At 41.6% G+C, this 16738-nt stretch overlaps 1 protein-coding gene across 3 annotated transcripts in view; it reads right to left on the reverse strand.

The window, feature by feature from the left end:
• Positions 1–12209, reverse strand: part of DECR1 (2,4-dienoyl-CoA reductase 1) — a 45897-nt gene extending 33688 nt beyond the window's left edge. The window contains exon 1 of one of the 3 annotated variants that reach the window (XM_059166067.1): positions 12118–12209. Coding sequence is in view for 1 of the 3 variants with exons in the window: in XM_059166065.1 (XP_059022048.1) it covers positions 12080–12130 (51 nt within the window). In the remaining 2 variants the exon portion in view is untranslated. Of the gene's footprint in view, positions 1–11978 lie in introns of all 3 variants that reach the window. The other 2 variants (XM_059166065.1, XM_059166066.1) reach the window with 2 other exon arrangements.
• Positions 12210–16738: the final 4529 nt, after the last annotated feature.

Here is a 16738-nt window from a genome sequence, read left to right on the forward strand (position 1 = left end):
TCCACAATAGCCAAACTATGGAAAGAACCTAGATGTCCATCAACAGATGAATGGATCAAGAAGATGTGGTATATATACACAATGGAATACTATGCAGCCATCAAAAGAAATGAAATCTTGCCATTTGCAACAACATGGATGGAACTAGAGCGTATCATGCTTAGCGAAATAAGTCAAGCAGAGAAAGACAACTATCATATGATCTCCCTGATATGAGGAAGTGGTGATGCAACATGGAGGCTTAAGTGGGTAGAAGAAGAATAAATGAAACAAGATGGGATTGGGAGGGAGACAAACCATAAGTGACTCTTAATCTCACAAAACAAACTGAGGGTTGCCGGGGGGAGGGGGTTTGGGAGAAGGGGGTGGGATTATGGACATTGTGGAGGGTATGTGATTTGGTGAGTGCTGTGAAGTGTGTAAACCTGGTGATTCACAGACCTGTACCCCTGGGGATAAAAATATATGTTTATAAAAAATAAAAAATTAAAAAAAAAAATACCCAGTAGTGCAATTGCTGGGTCATAGGGCAGTTCTTAGCAAACTCAACACCCAAAGAACAAATAATCCAATCAAGAAATGGGCAGAGGACATGAACAGACATTTCTGCAAAGAAGACATCCAGATGGCCAACAGATACATGGAAAAAGTGCTCCATATCACTCAACATCAGGGAAATACAAATCAAAACCACAATGAGATATCACCTCACACCAGTCAGAATGGCTAAAATCAACAAGTCAGGAAATGACAGATGCTGGCGAGGATGCGGAGAAAGGGGAACCCTCCTACACTGTTGGTGGGAATGCAAGCTGGTGCAGCCACTCTGGAAAACAGCATGGAGGTTCCTCAAAATGTTCTCTCTCTGTTTTTATCTTATTTTTCCTTCCTCTCCCCCATGTTCATCTGTTTTGTTTCTTAAATTCCATATATGAGGGAAATCATACAGTATTTGTCTTTCTCTGGACAGCTTTAAAATCTAAAATTCTTAAAACTCTCTAACATCTTCAATTTTGGCAAACAAATTTACTTATTAGAAGTTCTAAAATCTTCCCTCTCCCAAAAAAAATCAGCTATCATCTGCCTTCCCCTCCATATAACTCTCCCTCATCATATAAACAATATTTTCTTCCTTCATGTGGTCCTAAATGATAGCATCTAAACTAATGAAAAGTGATCATACTTCTAATCCCTCAGAATGGCAATTCTTTTAAGAGTCTTGACTGTCCCCTTCTAGAGAATGAAAACTATATACTATTGAGATTTCATCTTAAATTACCTAAGTATTTTGGCTGGTCTCAAATGCTAGAATAAATAGCTACAACAAAGGCAGATTGGTGACTCATACCACATGTTTTGTTAGGCCTGCCCAATGTTTGAAAATTTTTGAGCCAATATTTGGATACTGAGAGAATTCAGATAAAAATCAGAAGCTCTACCAACACGTAGGTCCAGCTTCTGATAAGGCTGAGTTAATGTCTCCTTGAGACAAGGCCTGAGCTCTGTCCAGTCCCCACACACAAAGGTAAAGTGAATCCTTTTCACTGGGCTACCACTGTCATTTCTAGGACCATCCAGAACTTAAGGCATTTGAGTTCATGACCCTTTATCTAAATGAAACCCAAGAATCCAATACATATTAGAAAGCAGAAATGATTTTTTTCCTTTTTTCAATACCAATATAAAAACAATTGTTTAATATTCTAGGTATACTATAAAGAAAATTGAGTTTCAAATCTGTAAAAATCATTATTAACAGACCCTCACACAGAATTCATGGAGCTAAGGAATGTAATATTTAAATAACTCCTAGAGATCTTACCATCATTGTCACCATTACTAATTGACTAATTGGAGGCTGGGCCTCCACATTAAAATCCCATACCTCGAAAACATTTATGTCCCTGGAGTGCCAGTCGGTTAAGCATCTGCCTTCAGCTCGGGTCATGATCTCTGGATCCTGGGATCAAGGTCGACCTCAGGTTCCCTGCTCAGCAGGGAGTCTATTTCTCCCCCTCCCTCTGTCTCTCCTCCCCACTCCGGTTCTCTCTTTCTCTCTCTCAAATAAATAAATAAATAAAATATTTAAAACAAACAAACAAAAAACAACAACAACAAAAAAAAAACACTGACATCCTCCAGAGTAAAAAAATGCAAAAATTAAACTCTTTAGCATAATACTCAAGCTGGACAACATGGCCTCAACCTACCTTTTCCGGCCCTATTTCTAACCATTTCTACCACTTAGAGGTATACTCTATGCTCACCAACCTCTTAACATTCCTGAAACCTGCCAATAACTTTCTCCTTTGGCCTTGCTCCTGATTTCTTGTCTTCCTGAACTACCCACTTTATTTGTCAACCTAGCAGAACCAAACTTCAAAACAAAGCCAAAGTATCAAAAATTGTTGACACTTTTGAACATGTGCCTTTGTTACAAATGGGCCAAACAAATCCCTCCCTCCAACAGGATCTCCATTTTCAGCACCAGACTGTGAGCACCCAGAAAGACAAAACAGTCGCCATTCATTACTGTAATTAGGTTTCTAACACCAGTTAAAACATTCAGTAAATGCTTGTTTCACTGATGGTAACCCTGACTGGCCAGGCCCCAATGCCATCAAAAGTGCATGAGTGCAGACAAGTAGTCTTAATGGAGCTATGGATACAAACCCAGCTCTCTGTCACTTGTTTCATCAAGTTGAAATAGTCATTTCCCATGATTCTAAATAATGCCATCTCAAAAAGTAGTTTAACCCCCAAAATTAGTTTAACCCAAAAAAACCTATTGATACATTAATATTAACAAGTTATTTGCAAAAAGAAAAACTGAGCAAAGGCTTTAAAAGATAGTCCACATGCAAAAAATACAACCATTGTTATAACCGAGTGAATATAATTAAACAAGATATCATTTATCTCTCACAAGATTGGTAAGGTTCAAAATCTCATAATACATAATACAAAAAAATTGCTTATTCAAGTCACTCCTAAAATCTGCTGATATGAGTTGGGACAACTTCTTTGAAGGCCAATTTGGTAAAATTTATCAAAATATTTGACCCAGCAATTCTACATTTAGGAATTAATCCGATAGATATACTCATTCGTTCGGGTATGGAGGGAGAAGCTATGTTCAAAGATATGCACTACGATGAAAATGAAATTAACAATTCTCTTCACAATCACATCAACAGGAATAAAATGCTTACTAATATATTTAATAAAAGTATAAGATTTATAAATTTAAAACTATAAAACACCATAAGAGATTAAAGAGGCCCTAATTAAATAAAAAGACATCCTGTGTTCACAGATTGGAAAACTTAATTTTGCTAAAATGACAATACCCCCAAACTGATCTACAGATTCAATGTAATTCCTATCAAAATCCCAGTTGGGTTTTTGCAGAAGTTGATAAGCATATCTCAAAGTTCACTTTTAGAGACTCAGAAATGCAAGGGATACAGAATAGTCAAACATATAGTATACGAAAGATTGTTTGTAATCAAAAAGACTAGAAAACAATCTATCAGCATTTCAATAGGGGATATACCCCACCAGTTAGGGCACATCCATACAACAAGATACTGTGTATTTTGCAATATTCTATTAATATTCTATTAATTCTATTAATATTCTATTCTATTCTAATAACAATATGTGGCTATTCAATCACTCAACAAATATTTGTTGAATACCAATACAAGGCAATACATGTTAAAGGAAAAATCCACAGTAGGGAAATATGTATAAAATACTCCCATCTGTGTGGTGTTTTTTAATGAAAATATCTCCATACATATGTTGATATATAAACAAAAATTATTGGAATGATCTACAAGAAACTATTCAGTCCCTTAGGAGAGGGACTTTCTATACAGTCACTGCATATCATTTTGTACTGTTGAGTGTTAGATATGCTCATAAATTAATTTTACTAAAAACAGTTAACATAGGGGCACCTGCATGTCTCAGTCAGTTGTGTGTCTGACTCTTGTTTTCAGTTCAGGTCATGATCTTGGGGTTGTGTGATAAAGAGCCCAGCATAAGACTCCCCACTCGGGGGGAGTCTGCTTCCCCTTTGCCTCTCCCTTTGCTCCCCAACCCCGGCTTGTGCACTCTCTCTAAAATAAGTAAATAAATCTTTTTTAAAAATAGCACAAAATCAAATCATATTTGCAAGCACATGATCTAAAAAGGGTATAAAGGAAAAGTTACAGCAAGAATACTAGCATATGATCAGTGTTCTGAGGATGTTACTTAAAGTGTAAGTACTATTTATTCCACACATAAGTGTGAGCTATACTTAAAAGGAAAATGAAACACGACCATATCTATTTATTTGGGGGGGGGGTTCTAAGTACCTATTGGTTTAGGTTAACACGAATATTTTTTTTTTAACATGAATATTTTTTTAAGAGCAAATTTATCCTGACTCAAATTCACAGAATAAGAGCTTTGCATATTGGGCCTTGACTGTCATATAAAAATGTCAGCTTGGTAAAGACCTGACAATCTTGTTTTTCAAAGGTTATCTTCGGGAAATGTGTATTTTTGCACTCCCAATGCAACCCAATAGTCCGTGCACAATAAGCCTCTAGTAAATTACTTCCTGATGTATTTTTTCTAGTTGCCTAGACCACTGCCACTTCAGCATAGTGGAGGTGTCTCTTAGCCAGAAGCATCTCGAAGTTACAAGAGAGAGCTGGGCAAGATGCTAGACTTAATGCTCCAGCACAGAAACAGTGCTACAGAATGAAGAACTGTCCCACCCACGAATACCAACAGAAATCCTACAAACTGTAAAAAAAAAAACAAAACTTAAGAGCCCCAATTCTGCCACAGGCCCTGTTGCACTCAAGCTGTGTGCCTGCGTGGATTGCTTGAGTATCTCTACCGTCTCCTTCACTTAAAGCAGGGCACTGAACAGAGGCCACTGATATTCTGAGCTTCTGCGGAACACGGATCCCGTTGCCACAGCAACTTGAAGGTAAGGCTGAGCAAACATAAAAGAAAGTGAGCTGGACCCCAAGCTGCAGTGGCTAGGCTGAATTATGCAGTTGTTGCCAGGAGCAACACAGAAATTACATTTTTAAGTCATGATACACCTTATAGCAATGAACATGAGTCTGAAAAAGTAGTTGCTCTGAGCTTCATGGTATATACTTCCTGTTTTTATTACAGTTCTTACTTGTCTGCAGTTACATGTGGACCAGACAGATGCTTCCCCGACGGAGATGGGGAGATGAAATCAAGGAGACAAATTAGCAGGCAGTTTGAAATCTTGAAGTGGGGTCTTCACTCCTGCTTACCTCTCATTTGAATAACCTCACTGATGCCCATCACACTAGTCATAACTAATATGACTACCTTTTTTGAACCAAAAAATAGAACCCCTGTTCTTGGAAAGGTTTTGTTTTGATGTGGGAATCTGCATCTATATGAAAAAATATTAGAGATAAACACAGTATGATTTGGTATGGAGTTAACTCATTTATCTATTTTTAACAAGTTTTTTAAGGAGCATCTCCTATGCCATAGGCACTGTTCTAGGAAATGGCCATCTAGCACTGAGCAAAACAGATACAATCTTCTACCTTGAGAGATTATTTTTAGAGGGAGGGGGATAAATAAATAATATATATACTTACATAGTATATTAAAAGCTAATACTCTCTGTGGAGAAAGGTGTTTAGAGGCCTGCTCTATACTGTTCTGCCTATGTTGAGAAGCAATGTAGGAGGCAAGGTTGGAAGCAGGGATGATGCTTCTGTAGCTGGCCAGGCAAGAAGTGATGATGGCTTAGACCTGGATGCCATCACCAGAAGGGGCAGGAAGTTAGCAAATGAAATTATTTGCTCGTAGGAAGGGCCCAGAAAATAAGGGTGTAATAAATTATCACTGTACTTAATATCATCTGGTCCAATTATTTCTTGCCTCAAAGCCCAACCTCAGCATATGTTGGTCTATTTCACTAAAGGCAGATAAGAGGGCCCCTACTTTCCTGAAAAGATCAAACCCATTCAGCTGAAAGAGCCTTCTTCATCTCCCTCCCCTTTACCTCAGAATTCTATTACTCTTTGCATTGCCTTTGTGTTTTAGAAAGTAAGATCTAACTCTGAGCTAGAAGGAAATGGAGATCAGTCTGACAGAAGGTGTTGGTCTAGGGGAGAAGTAACGAGGGCAGCAGAAATAAAGACAACACTTTCCACACATATTTAACATGTAGTCTAGCCTGAATTCAGAAGCCAACCAGCTGGAAGTGGTGAGCAAGAAAGGGAGAGATGAAGATGAGCAAGTTCTCTAGCTTACATGGCTACTTGTTGGAAGCTGCTATAAAGGATAGGATTGACATGGGAAGACCCAAGTTGGAGGATTGAAGACAATGAGTTCCGTATTGGAAACACCATACCTGCAACACCTGTGGGACATTCGGGTGAACATACCTAACCTGTGGTTGGAAATACAGTTTTGGAGTCCAGAAAATAATTCATGGCTAAATGTAAGTGGCAACATTATTCAAGAATTTTGAGAGCCTGCAGTTCTACCACTGATGCAATGCAGTGTGGGAGTTTCCCCATACTGGAAAGACCAAAGAAGAATTGTCCCCTTACTTAACTTACTGATATTTACCCAGGCATTTCTGATTCCAAAGTGAATCATCACCTCAGGAAGAGAACAGCATAGGATAGCTGAGACAGTTAATCATTTTCTACCTGGAATTTTCTTTAAAAACCAAGGGTTGCCAAACCTTGATGGAATGCCTTCTATTATGGGCTGTAGGCAAACCTAACTTTAGAAATTCCCTCCTCTTTCAATGTGTTTTTATAATGATTTTTGTGGATATCTATGTATATTTTTAATATCCTAAAATTAGCTTTATAGTTTTGGGAGGAAGTTTGTTTTGAAATTTCTTCACATGCATATTTGAACTCTGACACCACCACTGATCCATGGGATTCCTTCCAGTGACTCCCTTCAAGGCCTCTTTCTCTTCACCTGAGAGATCCAACCCATCTCCAGTCCCACGTATTTAACCTCCCAGTCAGTATCTTTCCTCTCCATCCACTGCTTGACTTCCAAGGTCTTCCAAGGTCACCCACAAATACAGAGGTCCTACTTTATGTCATCTCTTGTCTCTGGCCTCCAGTGTCTCCTCTCTTCAGTTTCTCTGTGATGCTGACCTCCAGAATACTGCAAACCTGCTCATGGTACTTTTCACCCTAAGGCTGATCTATGGCTCCCTGGCAGCTGCATAAATTCCAGATTCCTTTGCTTCACACAGCATGGCAATTCCTTGTGACTTGGCTCTTATCCATCTCTCCGGCTCTTTTCCCTCTGCTTTACTCCCTTGAAATCTGCACTCAAAAAAACAAAATATTCAGGGTTCTCCAAACATAAATTGTTTCCTACCTCCTTATCCTACCAATTCGATCCCCATATCACTCAACATTCATCATTCCAAAGGTAGTTCTAAGAGTTCTTCGGCCTTTCCTAACACTCCCAGACAGAATTAACGTTCTCATCTCCATTCCTGTAACCAGTTCCCCCTGGTAAGTGCCCTCTCTCAAAGGCACGGCCCTTAGCTCAAGGGCCAAAGACAGAAATCTGGGCTTTGTCTCATACCGCACATCCAAACCACAAAGTCCAGTTTGTTCTACCCTAAATAGCTCTAATGCTGCCCTTAGTACAGACTCTTTATCATTTTTGTTTGGACTTCTAGTCTCCCTATGTCAAGTCTTACCTGATTATTACTTCCCTGCTCACAACTGTGATGGTATTATAGCACCTCAATATGACCCAATCTTCCTTCCTCATCCCACCACCAACCAATCACCAAGGCCTCTCAATCTTCCTCTTAAGTATCCCTTGACTTTTAGTTTCTTTGCATTCCCATTCCCTATGGGAGGCCACCACAGAGAGAGGAGTACCTAGATTTGACTACCTGTCTCTATTTTTTTTTTAAAGATTTTTATTTATTTATTTGACAGAGAGAGATCACAGTAGGCAGAGAGGCAGGCACAGAGAGGGGAAGGGAAGCAGGCCCCCTGCTGAGCAGAGAGCCCGATGCGGGACTCGATCCCAGGACCCTGAGATCATGATCTGAGCCAAAGGCAGCGGCTTAACCCACTGAGCCACCCAGGCGCCCACATGTCTCTATTTTTACCTTCACTCCCATGCTGTCAGGCCAAAGCTCTCACTCTTTAATGTGGTCCACTGGCTGCTCAGTGGCTTCTGCTCATTAGTCGCCCCACCTGTCTCCCTCTACCTATACACTTTAGCCTGGCTTTTCACACAGACCACTCTCCCACATAGAAGCTTCTTACTCATATTCCTCCCCTTGGATAACTCCCAATTCATCCTTCAGGTCTCAGTCTAGATGTGTACCCCAAAAATATATTCTATAAAACTGTACACCCCTCCCTTTGGGAGTGGGAAATGGCTTCTTCCCCAATCCTGATGTGTCCTTCACATCAGGGGAGCTCAGTTAATGTAACTCTAGGCTTCTTCCCACACCCTTAGTTTCCTGGTCTCCGGAGATAGTTTACCTGACTGGTAGACTTTGACAGAATAGTTGCGCCTAAGTAGTTCTTAAGCCTTCCTCCTGAGATTTAGCTGCCTTCAGAGAACAATTCTACTGTCCTTGAGGCAACAAGTTTGCCTAATTCAGGAAGTCCAGTTAGCGGGGCCAGCTGGCTCTCATGTGGAATGGTAGTAAGTGATACTTTGGCCTCTGTCTTTACTCTTGTTTTTCAAACTGGAGAAGAGAGATGCTTTATTTCTGGACCTCTTCTGAGATCGAGAACACTCATCATAATACTTACCACATAAGACCATGTCATTCGATTATAAACTTCCAGAGAGAAGAAGAAATCAGCTCTTTCTCATCCTTGTATCTCTAGTACACTGCCTAGCACATAGTAAATGCCCAGTCTGTCACATGAGTGAGTGAAGCCCACCATACTCTGACCCCGGCAACCTCTCCAGTCTCATCGTCACTGTACTTTTTTTTTCCCTCTGACCTTGTATTTTAAACTCCACAATACTAACCCACATTTTTTTTTTTTTTAAGAAATAGGCTATGTTCCCTCACTTCTTGATATATGCTATTCCTTAGGTATTATCATATTTGAGGCCCCATATAGTCCAACTCTGCCTTTAAAAGTCAGCCCTGGGAGTCACCTCCTCCATGAAGCCTCCTCCAGGCACACACCATTTTGTTTACATATGTATTGTAACATACCTCTGCATTTTCAGTCTACTCACATCCTGTGTGACCTACTAGACAACCATTTTTCAGACATTTATATATTCTATAAAGCACAGCAAGAAATACATTTTATATTGCAACACGGTACACACATTCATTCATCTAACAGATATTTATTACCTGTTTACTCCATGCTAGGCACTATTACAAGCATAGAAATACAGCAGTGAACAAACAAGATATAAATCCTTGACTCCAAGAAGCTTCTATTCTGGAATTTTAGGTTGGGTACAGAAAGATTTCTTAAGCTTTCCAAATAGGAAAGCTTAGAAGGAAAGAAGACTCAAAACAGACAAGGAAAAAAAAAAAAACATCCACTGGCCTTCCATTTTTCCCTGACAATATTCAGTGTCAGAAGACAATGAAAACAATGTTAACTCAGCTCTAAGGGGAAAATAAACATAATACATCCAAGTAAATTTATGTCTATGCAGCCATCCTTTTTACCAGTACAGACACCTAGAATGATGTTCACCAAATTTAAAGCCTGGTTATTTCTGTGTGGCCAGTTTAGGGTCTTGTGCTACTTTTTAAAACTATATTACCTGAATTCATATTAGTTAGGTATCATTTTTATAAAAATCCTAAAGTATTACTCTTGATAAAAACAAAAGGAAAAGAAGTATGGCAGTGTGCATCGCAGACATTTTATAATTAATTAATCCACAAAAGGAAGAATGGTAAAGTAAAAAAGAAAAGAAGTTCACAAAGTAAACTTAAGATGAACTCTGGTATTTCATATTCTATTCTATTTTTCTTAAACTCATTTTGCTCCACAGAATTGATTTCCATGTCTACGCATGATTATCTATAGCTTGAAAAATATATATGAGGCTTGAGGTACCTGGGTGGCTCAGTCATTAAGTGTCTGACTTCCACTCAGGTCATGATCCCAGAGTCCTGGGATCTAGCCCCACATGGGCCTCTCTGCTCAGGGGGAGCCCTGCTTCCTGGTCCCTCTGCTGTTCCCCCTGCTTGTGCACTCCCGTGCATGCGCAATCTGTCTCTCTCTGTCAAATTTTAAAAATCCTAAAAAAAAAAAAAAAGAAAAAATTATATATATGACTTAATGATAGTACAGATACCTTTTCAACCAAGTATCGCCAAAGAATGCCCAACATTTAATAGGCACTTATTTAGCATTTCCTGATAAGCAACTGAATGCCTGCACATTTTCCTGAGAGTAACTTGAGAGCAGAGGTCATTTTTTTTCATCTTTGCAACCCCAAGGCTGGGCACACAGCCAGTTCTACAAACTGTCTTATAATGAACTTTGTGGTGATCAAAATAAATGTTTGTTGCACTGAGTTGAGGCCTACTAGGTAAACAGCACAATTTTTTTTTTTAAGATTTTATTTATTTATTTGACAGAGAGAGATCACAAGCAGGCAAAAAGGCAAGCAGAGAGACAGGAGGAAGCAGGCTCCCCGCTGTGCAGAGAGCCCCATCTGGGACTCAATCCCAGGACCCTGAGATCATGACCTGAGCCTAAGGCAGAGGCTTAACCCATTGAGCCACCCAGGCACCCATAAACAGCACAATTTTAATATAACACTTCATAAGTACGACTGTTGAACAAATGAAGCATTTCTTTCGGTAACAAAAATTTGGAGATTCAATTGTAATAACTAGTATTTGCCAACAAAAACATGATGTTTCTTGGAACAACCTCTCACTTCACAGATGTGAAGACATTTCTCAGAGGAGTTCAAACCCAAGGCTGCATATGTGCCAGGAAAACAAAACACACCACAAGAGGTCTCTGTTGGCTCTGAACCCTTATCCTCAAAACTTCTATTTTTCTTAAGCAAAACAATTTCAAATTGTCAGATTACAATTAATTTTTAAATGAGTTCATTTTCTCCCTCTCACACTGTATTGTCTAATAGTGTCAAAAGAGTTGGGATATGCTCTGTGTGACCTTATTACTACAGTCCTAATGATTTGTTGGGGGGCTGGGAACAACCTTTGAAGACTCTTCTACCTCACAGAGCTGTTGTACACAGAGCAAGTTCCAGAAGAGGCCAGAAAACACAGGCTTCTCTTGCAATGACCAAAATCTTTTAAGGAAAACCGTATCCAAAAAATCTTAAGTGTTGAACAAATACCACTTTTTTAAAAGAAAGTTTTCTTACTTGAGAGACTTATACTATTTCCTCAAGTTCACATTTGGAACTACGGTCTCCATTTCTCAAAAAAGATCATGGCTGCCCATTTTCTACTGGACTAAAAAAACGTGCTTGGGAGAAGGCACTGTCTGCTTTTTTCCACATCTGCCTTCTTTTTCTTATCCTCTCCAGCTGTCTTCACCTGCATTTTTTATTTGAACTCTGGGTCAGGCGGACATACATAAGTTGACAAAACAAAAAGTTGTCTCTCCCAAAGCATTCGGGAAACAGAGGTTGCCCCCAGCCCAAGACACACCTCTCCCAGCTTTAGCTCTAGGAAGGGGAGGCTAGGTAGCTTGGGTTTCGGGTTTTTTTTTTTCTTCTTTATAAAAGTTTTTAAGTGAATATGTTTGTATTAGTTTTGAAGCTTCCAGGGACATGCAAACTCTGAGAACCACACTTTCTCTGACAGCAGAATATGATTTGCTCCTTCTTAACCCTAACCCCCGGCTCCAACCGCGCGTCCCCGCGCGTCCCCGCGCGTCCCCGCGTCCCGAAATCCCCTGTCCTCGCTCCCCGCACCCCGGGTTCCGGACCTTCGCTGTGCGCGCCCCCGGCAGCCTGTCCCGGAGACCCGCACGGGCAGGGCGCTCGCTGGAGCCGAGCCGGACCCTCAGTCCCTCCAGCGTCGCCTTACCCGCCGAGGACCGTGGTACCCAACAAGGAACACCCGACCTAGCAGCGCCATTTTGGACCTCCACGACTCAGTCCCGATACCCGCGGCGGTCAGGGGGCGGGGCCGAAGTAGGAAGCAGGGGCGGGCGGGGGACAGAACCGGAGCTGGGCGGGGAGCCAGGGCCGGGGCGGGGATTGAGGGCGGGGGCGGGGCCGGGGCCGGGGCGGGGGCGGAGGCGGAGGAGGTGGGGCCGGGGAGGGGCCGGAGGCGGGAGGCGGGAGAGGGGAGCCAGGGTTGCTCTCCGCGCTGCGACGCCCGGCGCCCGCTACCCCTAGTCCAATTCGTAGTTGGTGTGGCGCTGGATCTTACATCATCAGAGTAATAACATCTTGGATTTAAATCTCAGCCTCCCTTGTCCGGGGGCGAAGGAACAAAAGCAGGAACTTCCGGGCGGTTTTAATTTTCCGCAGGACATGCCTCCCCCTATCTTTGAGAGGCAGAAGCGGTTTGACCTCGGGTCCCGCCTTTGCTTTTCTCGCGAAGGGAGTAACACACACGTTAGAAGCCAAGGGGTACTTTCAGTTCGTCATTGTGCGTCTTAGTGTCATGTATGTTCACACGCTGCATAAACTCAGATCACATTTTCTTCCTCACTTCTAAAATGTGACTTTTCATGCCTGACTCAGCATTATTGTGACAACTGAAAGATGGGTGTAAACCTCCAAGCTCAGCCTGATGGTAGGTGACAGAGTTAACAAAGTGGTGAGAAAGAACAGCAGACATTCAGAACCATTCACAGGTAGTCCATGCTAATCTCCTTTCAAATATAAACCGTCTCACAGAACACCAACCTCACAACTTGACTCCTCTAGATAAGATTTACTGAGAGCTTCCACAGATTTGCCCCTGCTTTCTGACAGCATCTAACCTAGAGTGAACCGCCTACTTCCTTAGACCATCTCTCTAATCATCCAGCCAAAGTCCAAATCCTGTAACAGGTTCTTTCTAACACCCTTTCTTTTATTTAGACACCCCATGGTTTACCATGGTGTGTGTCCTTCCTTGCTACATAAAAACCCCAATTGGTTCAATCCTAGATGTGTCACTGGCAGACTCTGGCTGTAGGGCATTGACAGTGCCCTTACAGTATCAACTCACTTTCTCACCTTAGGCCAAGGCAGATCAGGGAGCAAGGATCCAGTGCAAGTGACTCTTTTGGGAACTTTGGGAATCACCAGTAAGGAAGAGAGGCAGGCAATACAGGGTAAGTTATTCAGCTAGCTGACATTGTAGACAAGTAGAGGTAATGCCAGAGAAGACACTCTGGAGAAAATGGAGAAAACATGCTGCTATGGACTGAATACTTATTAAGGTGATCGTATTAAGAGGTGGGGCCTTTGGGAAGAGATTAGATGAGCATCCTCATAAAAGTAGCCCCAGAGAGCTAGATCCGTCACTTCTGACATGGGAGGATGCAAGGAGAAGTCAGCAGTCTGCAACCTGGAGGAGAGCTCTCATCAGAAGTTGACCATGCAAGCATCAGACTTCCTAGCTTCTGCAACTAAGAGCAATAAATTTCTGCTATGAGTCGCCCAGTCTATGGTGTTTTGTTATAGCAGTCTGAATGGACTAACAGACTTGCCTCAGAGAACTCTCACCTGAGAAATGAGGGAGCTGGAGTATTTATTTCACACATTACTTCTTTTTCAATGGCTGAGCACTGCTAGGCACAGATAGTGATTCTCCAGCCCTTCTTTCCTATGGGCTTGGCATCAGGGCTTCAGTGAAAGACCTCAAGAAAAGAAATGCTGGCACTGTAGTTGGTGTATGAGCTGCCTTTAAGTGGTAAGGCCCACGGGATCTAAGAGCGGGATGCACCATTACCAACCAATCAACCAATATCATTTAATTCTTACAACCCTATAAGGCTTTTATTATTCTTTTCCCTTATTCCCAGAAACATATACCAAAGTAGGTGAGGAATTTGCCACAAGATCCACAGGCTTTAAGTGGTAGGGCTGGGATGATTCTAGCAGTGTAGTCCTAGAGCCTGTGCTCTTTACCACTGTATTTTTTTTTTCCTGTTAGAATGTAACAAATTACCACCAAGTAACAAAATTCTGTCTTCATTTGTTGATGTTTAACTGCTGGTAGCTTTTAAGCCTCACCCCTTCCTTTCTCCTGTGTCTTGGGTCAGCTAGGCAAGTGGACAGGAAAGCCCAGATACTCTCTCCTTTGGCACTGCAGCCAAACCCCTTCTCACACATGGATACCCTCACTCTAACCCCTAAACAACACCCAACAGCAATAAAAAATCCCAAGCCACTCTTTTTTCCTTACTGTATTAATTTTCAAGGCCTGCCTTAGTAAAGCAGCATAGACTAAGTGACTTAAACAACAGAAATTTATTTTTTTCACAACCTGGAAGCTAGAAATCTGGTATCAAGATGTTGGTGGGATTGGTTTCTTCTGAGGCCTCTCTCCTTGACTCATAGATGGTGTCTTCTTCCACTGTCTCCACGTGGTCTTCTTTCTTTACATTTCTGTGTTTAAAGCTCCCCTTCTTATAAGGACACCAGTCCTATCAGATTAGAGGACACCATAATGAGCTCATTTTAACTTTATTATCTCTTTAAAGCCTTATCTCTAAAACAGATGATTTGATCTCTTACTCAGATTCTAAGGTATTGGGGGTTAGGACTTCAACATAAGAATTTGAAGGGGACACAATTTAGCCCATAATACATTCTCCCTCAAATCATTTAAATCATCTCAGGAGGCCTGCTCTGTCCTTCCAAACAGTCTCGCTGCATAAATAATAAACATTTTTATATTCATGTGTGTGTGTGTGTGTGTGTGTGTGTGTGTGGCATCATCAGTCTTGACATCCAAACTGAACGTGGGGTGGGAATCCAACTGGTTTTCATAGAGATATTATAACACTAGTGTCTTAAAATGATGCATATTCATTATGTCACATTTTTCTACGGGTCAGAAATCTAGATATGGTCCTAGACAGTCCTAGGCGGACTCTAGGACTATCCAAGTAAGCTAGGCTCTCAAAATACTGCAATCAAGTTGTCCACTAGGCCATGTTTTCCTCTGGAGACTCAACTGGAGAAGAATCTGCTTCCAAACTCATTCAGGTTGTTGGCAGAATTCATTTCCTTGTACCCATATGACTGAGGTCCCCAGCGCTTGCTGACTGTTGGCTGGAGGCCACCCTCAGCTTCTAGACATCAATTATAATTCTTTTCTATATGAACTTCCTCAGTATAACTGCTTATTTCATCAAGCTTGCGAGGAGAATTTTTCATCTCAGAGAGGATCCAGTCCCTCTTTTCAGGATAACCACCTGATTAAGTGAGGCTCACCCAGGATAATCGTAATCTCCTTTGATTAACTAAAAATCAGCTGATTTAGGACCTTATTTATATCTGCAAAATCCCTTCACCTTTGCCATATTCTGTAGGCTAGAATCAAGTCACAGGTCCCATCCATATTCAAGGGAAGGGGATTGTATCTGGTATGAATACCAGGTGGCGGGGGTTATGGGAACCTCTTAAAATTCTTCCCACCACAACCACTACACTAGACATGGGAAGAAAAGGTGATTGGTCCCATTTTAGGTAGACCCACACTTTACAATCAGTCAGAGGAGACGAGCCATAAAACACACTCAGGCAGGCTAAACACTGAGCACTCAGCTTAACTGTTTATGCACTAAGCTTGGTACCTTGGCAGAGGGTTGAACTTCAAGAGAACAAGCCAACAAGGGAAAGGAATAACCCGAGAGGTCTTCCCAAAGGCCTGGTAAAACCTGGGGCCCTTCTCATGATTCTGAGAGGGAAGGAGAGTGCAGGGCACAAAGATGAATGAGAGTAGGTAGGAATGAAAATAGTATTTTTACCACTAATGGTAGAATATCTTGCTTTTGCAAATTTTACTGAAAAATAAATTGCTGTTGCCATTTTCTAGAGATGGTACCATAAATATAATTTAGAGAACTTGTAGCATTCTTAGGCACAACTAAAGAATAGACTGGGGGCATGAAAAAAAGAGATCACTCCAAATGTGAGGAGTTATTTCAACTAGGCAGGAGCCATGGGGTTCAAATTCAATGCCTGAGGATATATTACTCCTGAAAGCTAATATTTTTCACCTTCTTCTGTGTGTCAGGCAGTGCTCCTCACCCTACATGCGTCCTAGTCCTCACAGGCATTTGTGGTTTGTACTATGATTATCCCCATTTAGAAACTGAGGCACAGAACAATTAGGCAAACTGCAAAGCTAATAGCTAACAGTGCTGGAGTTGGAGGCAGCCCAGGCTGGGTCTGGGGCTGGAGCTCTCAGCCATTGCATTGTTCTCTGTGTCAGGGGGACATAGACAGGGGAGTCAGACTGCCGGGCCTCAGGCTATAAGGCTCACAGATGTGTCACAGATAACCAATTAAGAACTTTTTCTTTCATTTCCTTATCTGTGAAGTGAAGGTATGAAGAGTGCTAACATCAAAAGGTTTTTCTCAGGTTTAAACGAAATAATATATTTAAAACACTTGCGGGGTGCCTGGGTGGCTCAGTGAGTTAAAGCCTCTGCCTTCAGCTCAGGTCATGATCTCAGGGTCCTGGGATCAAGCCTTCATCAGTCTCCCTGCTCAGCCAGAGGCCTGCTTCCCTTCC

Source organism: Mustela lutreola, chromosome 3 (assembly GCF_030435805.1).
Source record: "Mustela lutreola isolate mMusLut2 chromosome 3, mMusLut2.pri, whole genome shotgun sequence".
NCBI lineage: Eukaryota > Metazoa > Chordata > Mammalia > Carnivora > Mustelidae > Mustela > Mustela lutreola.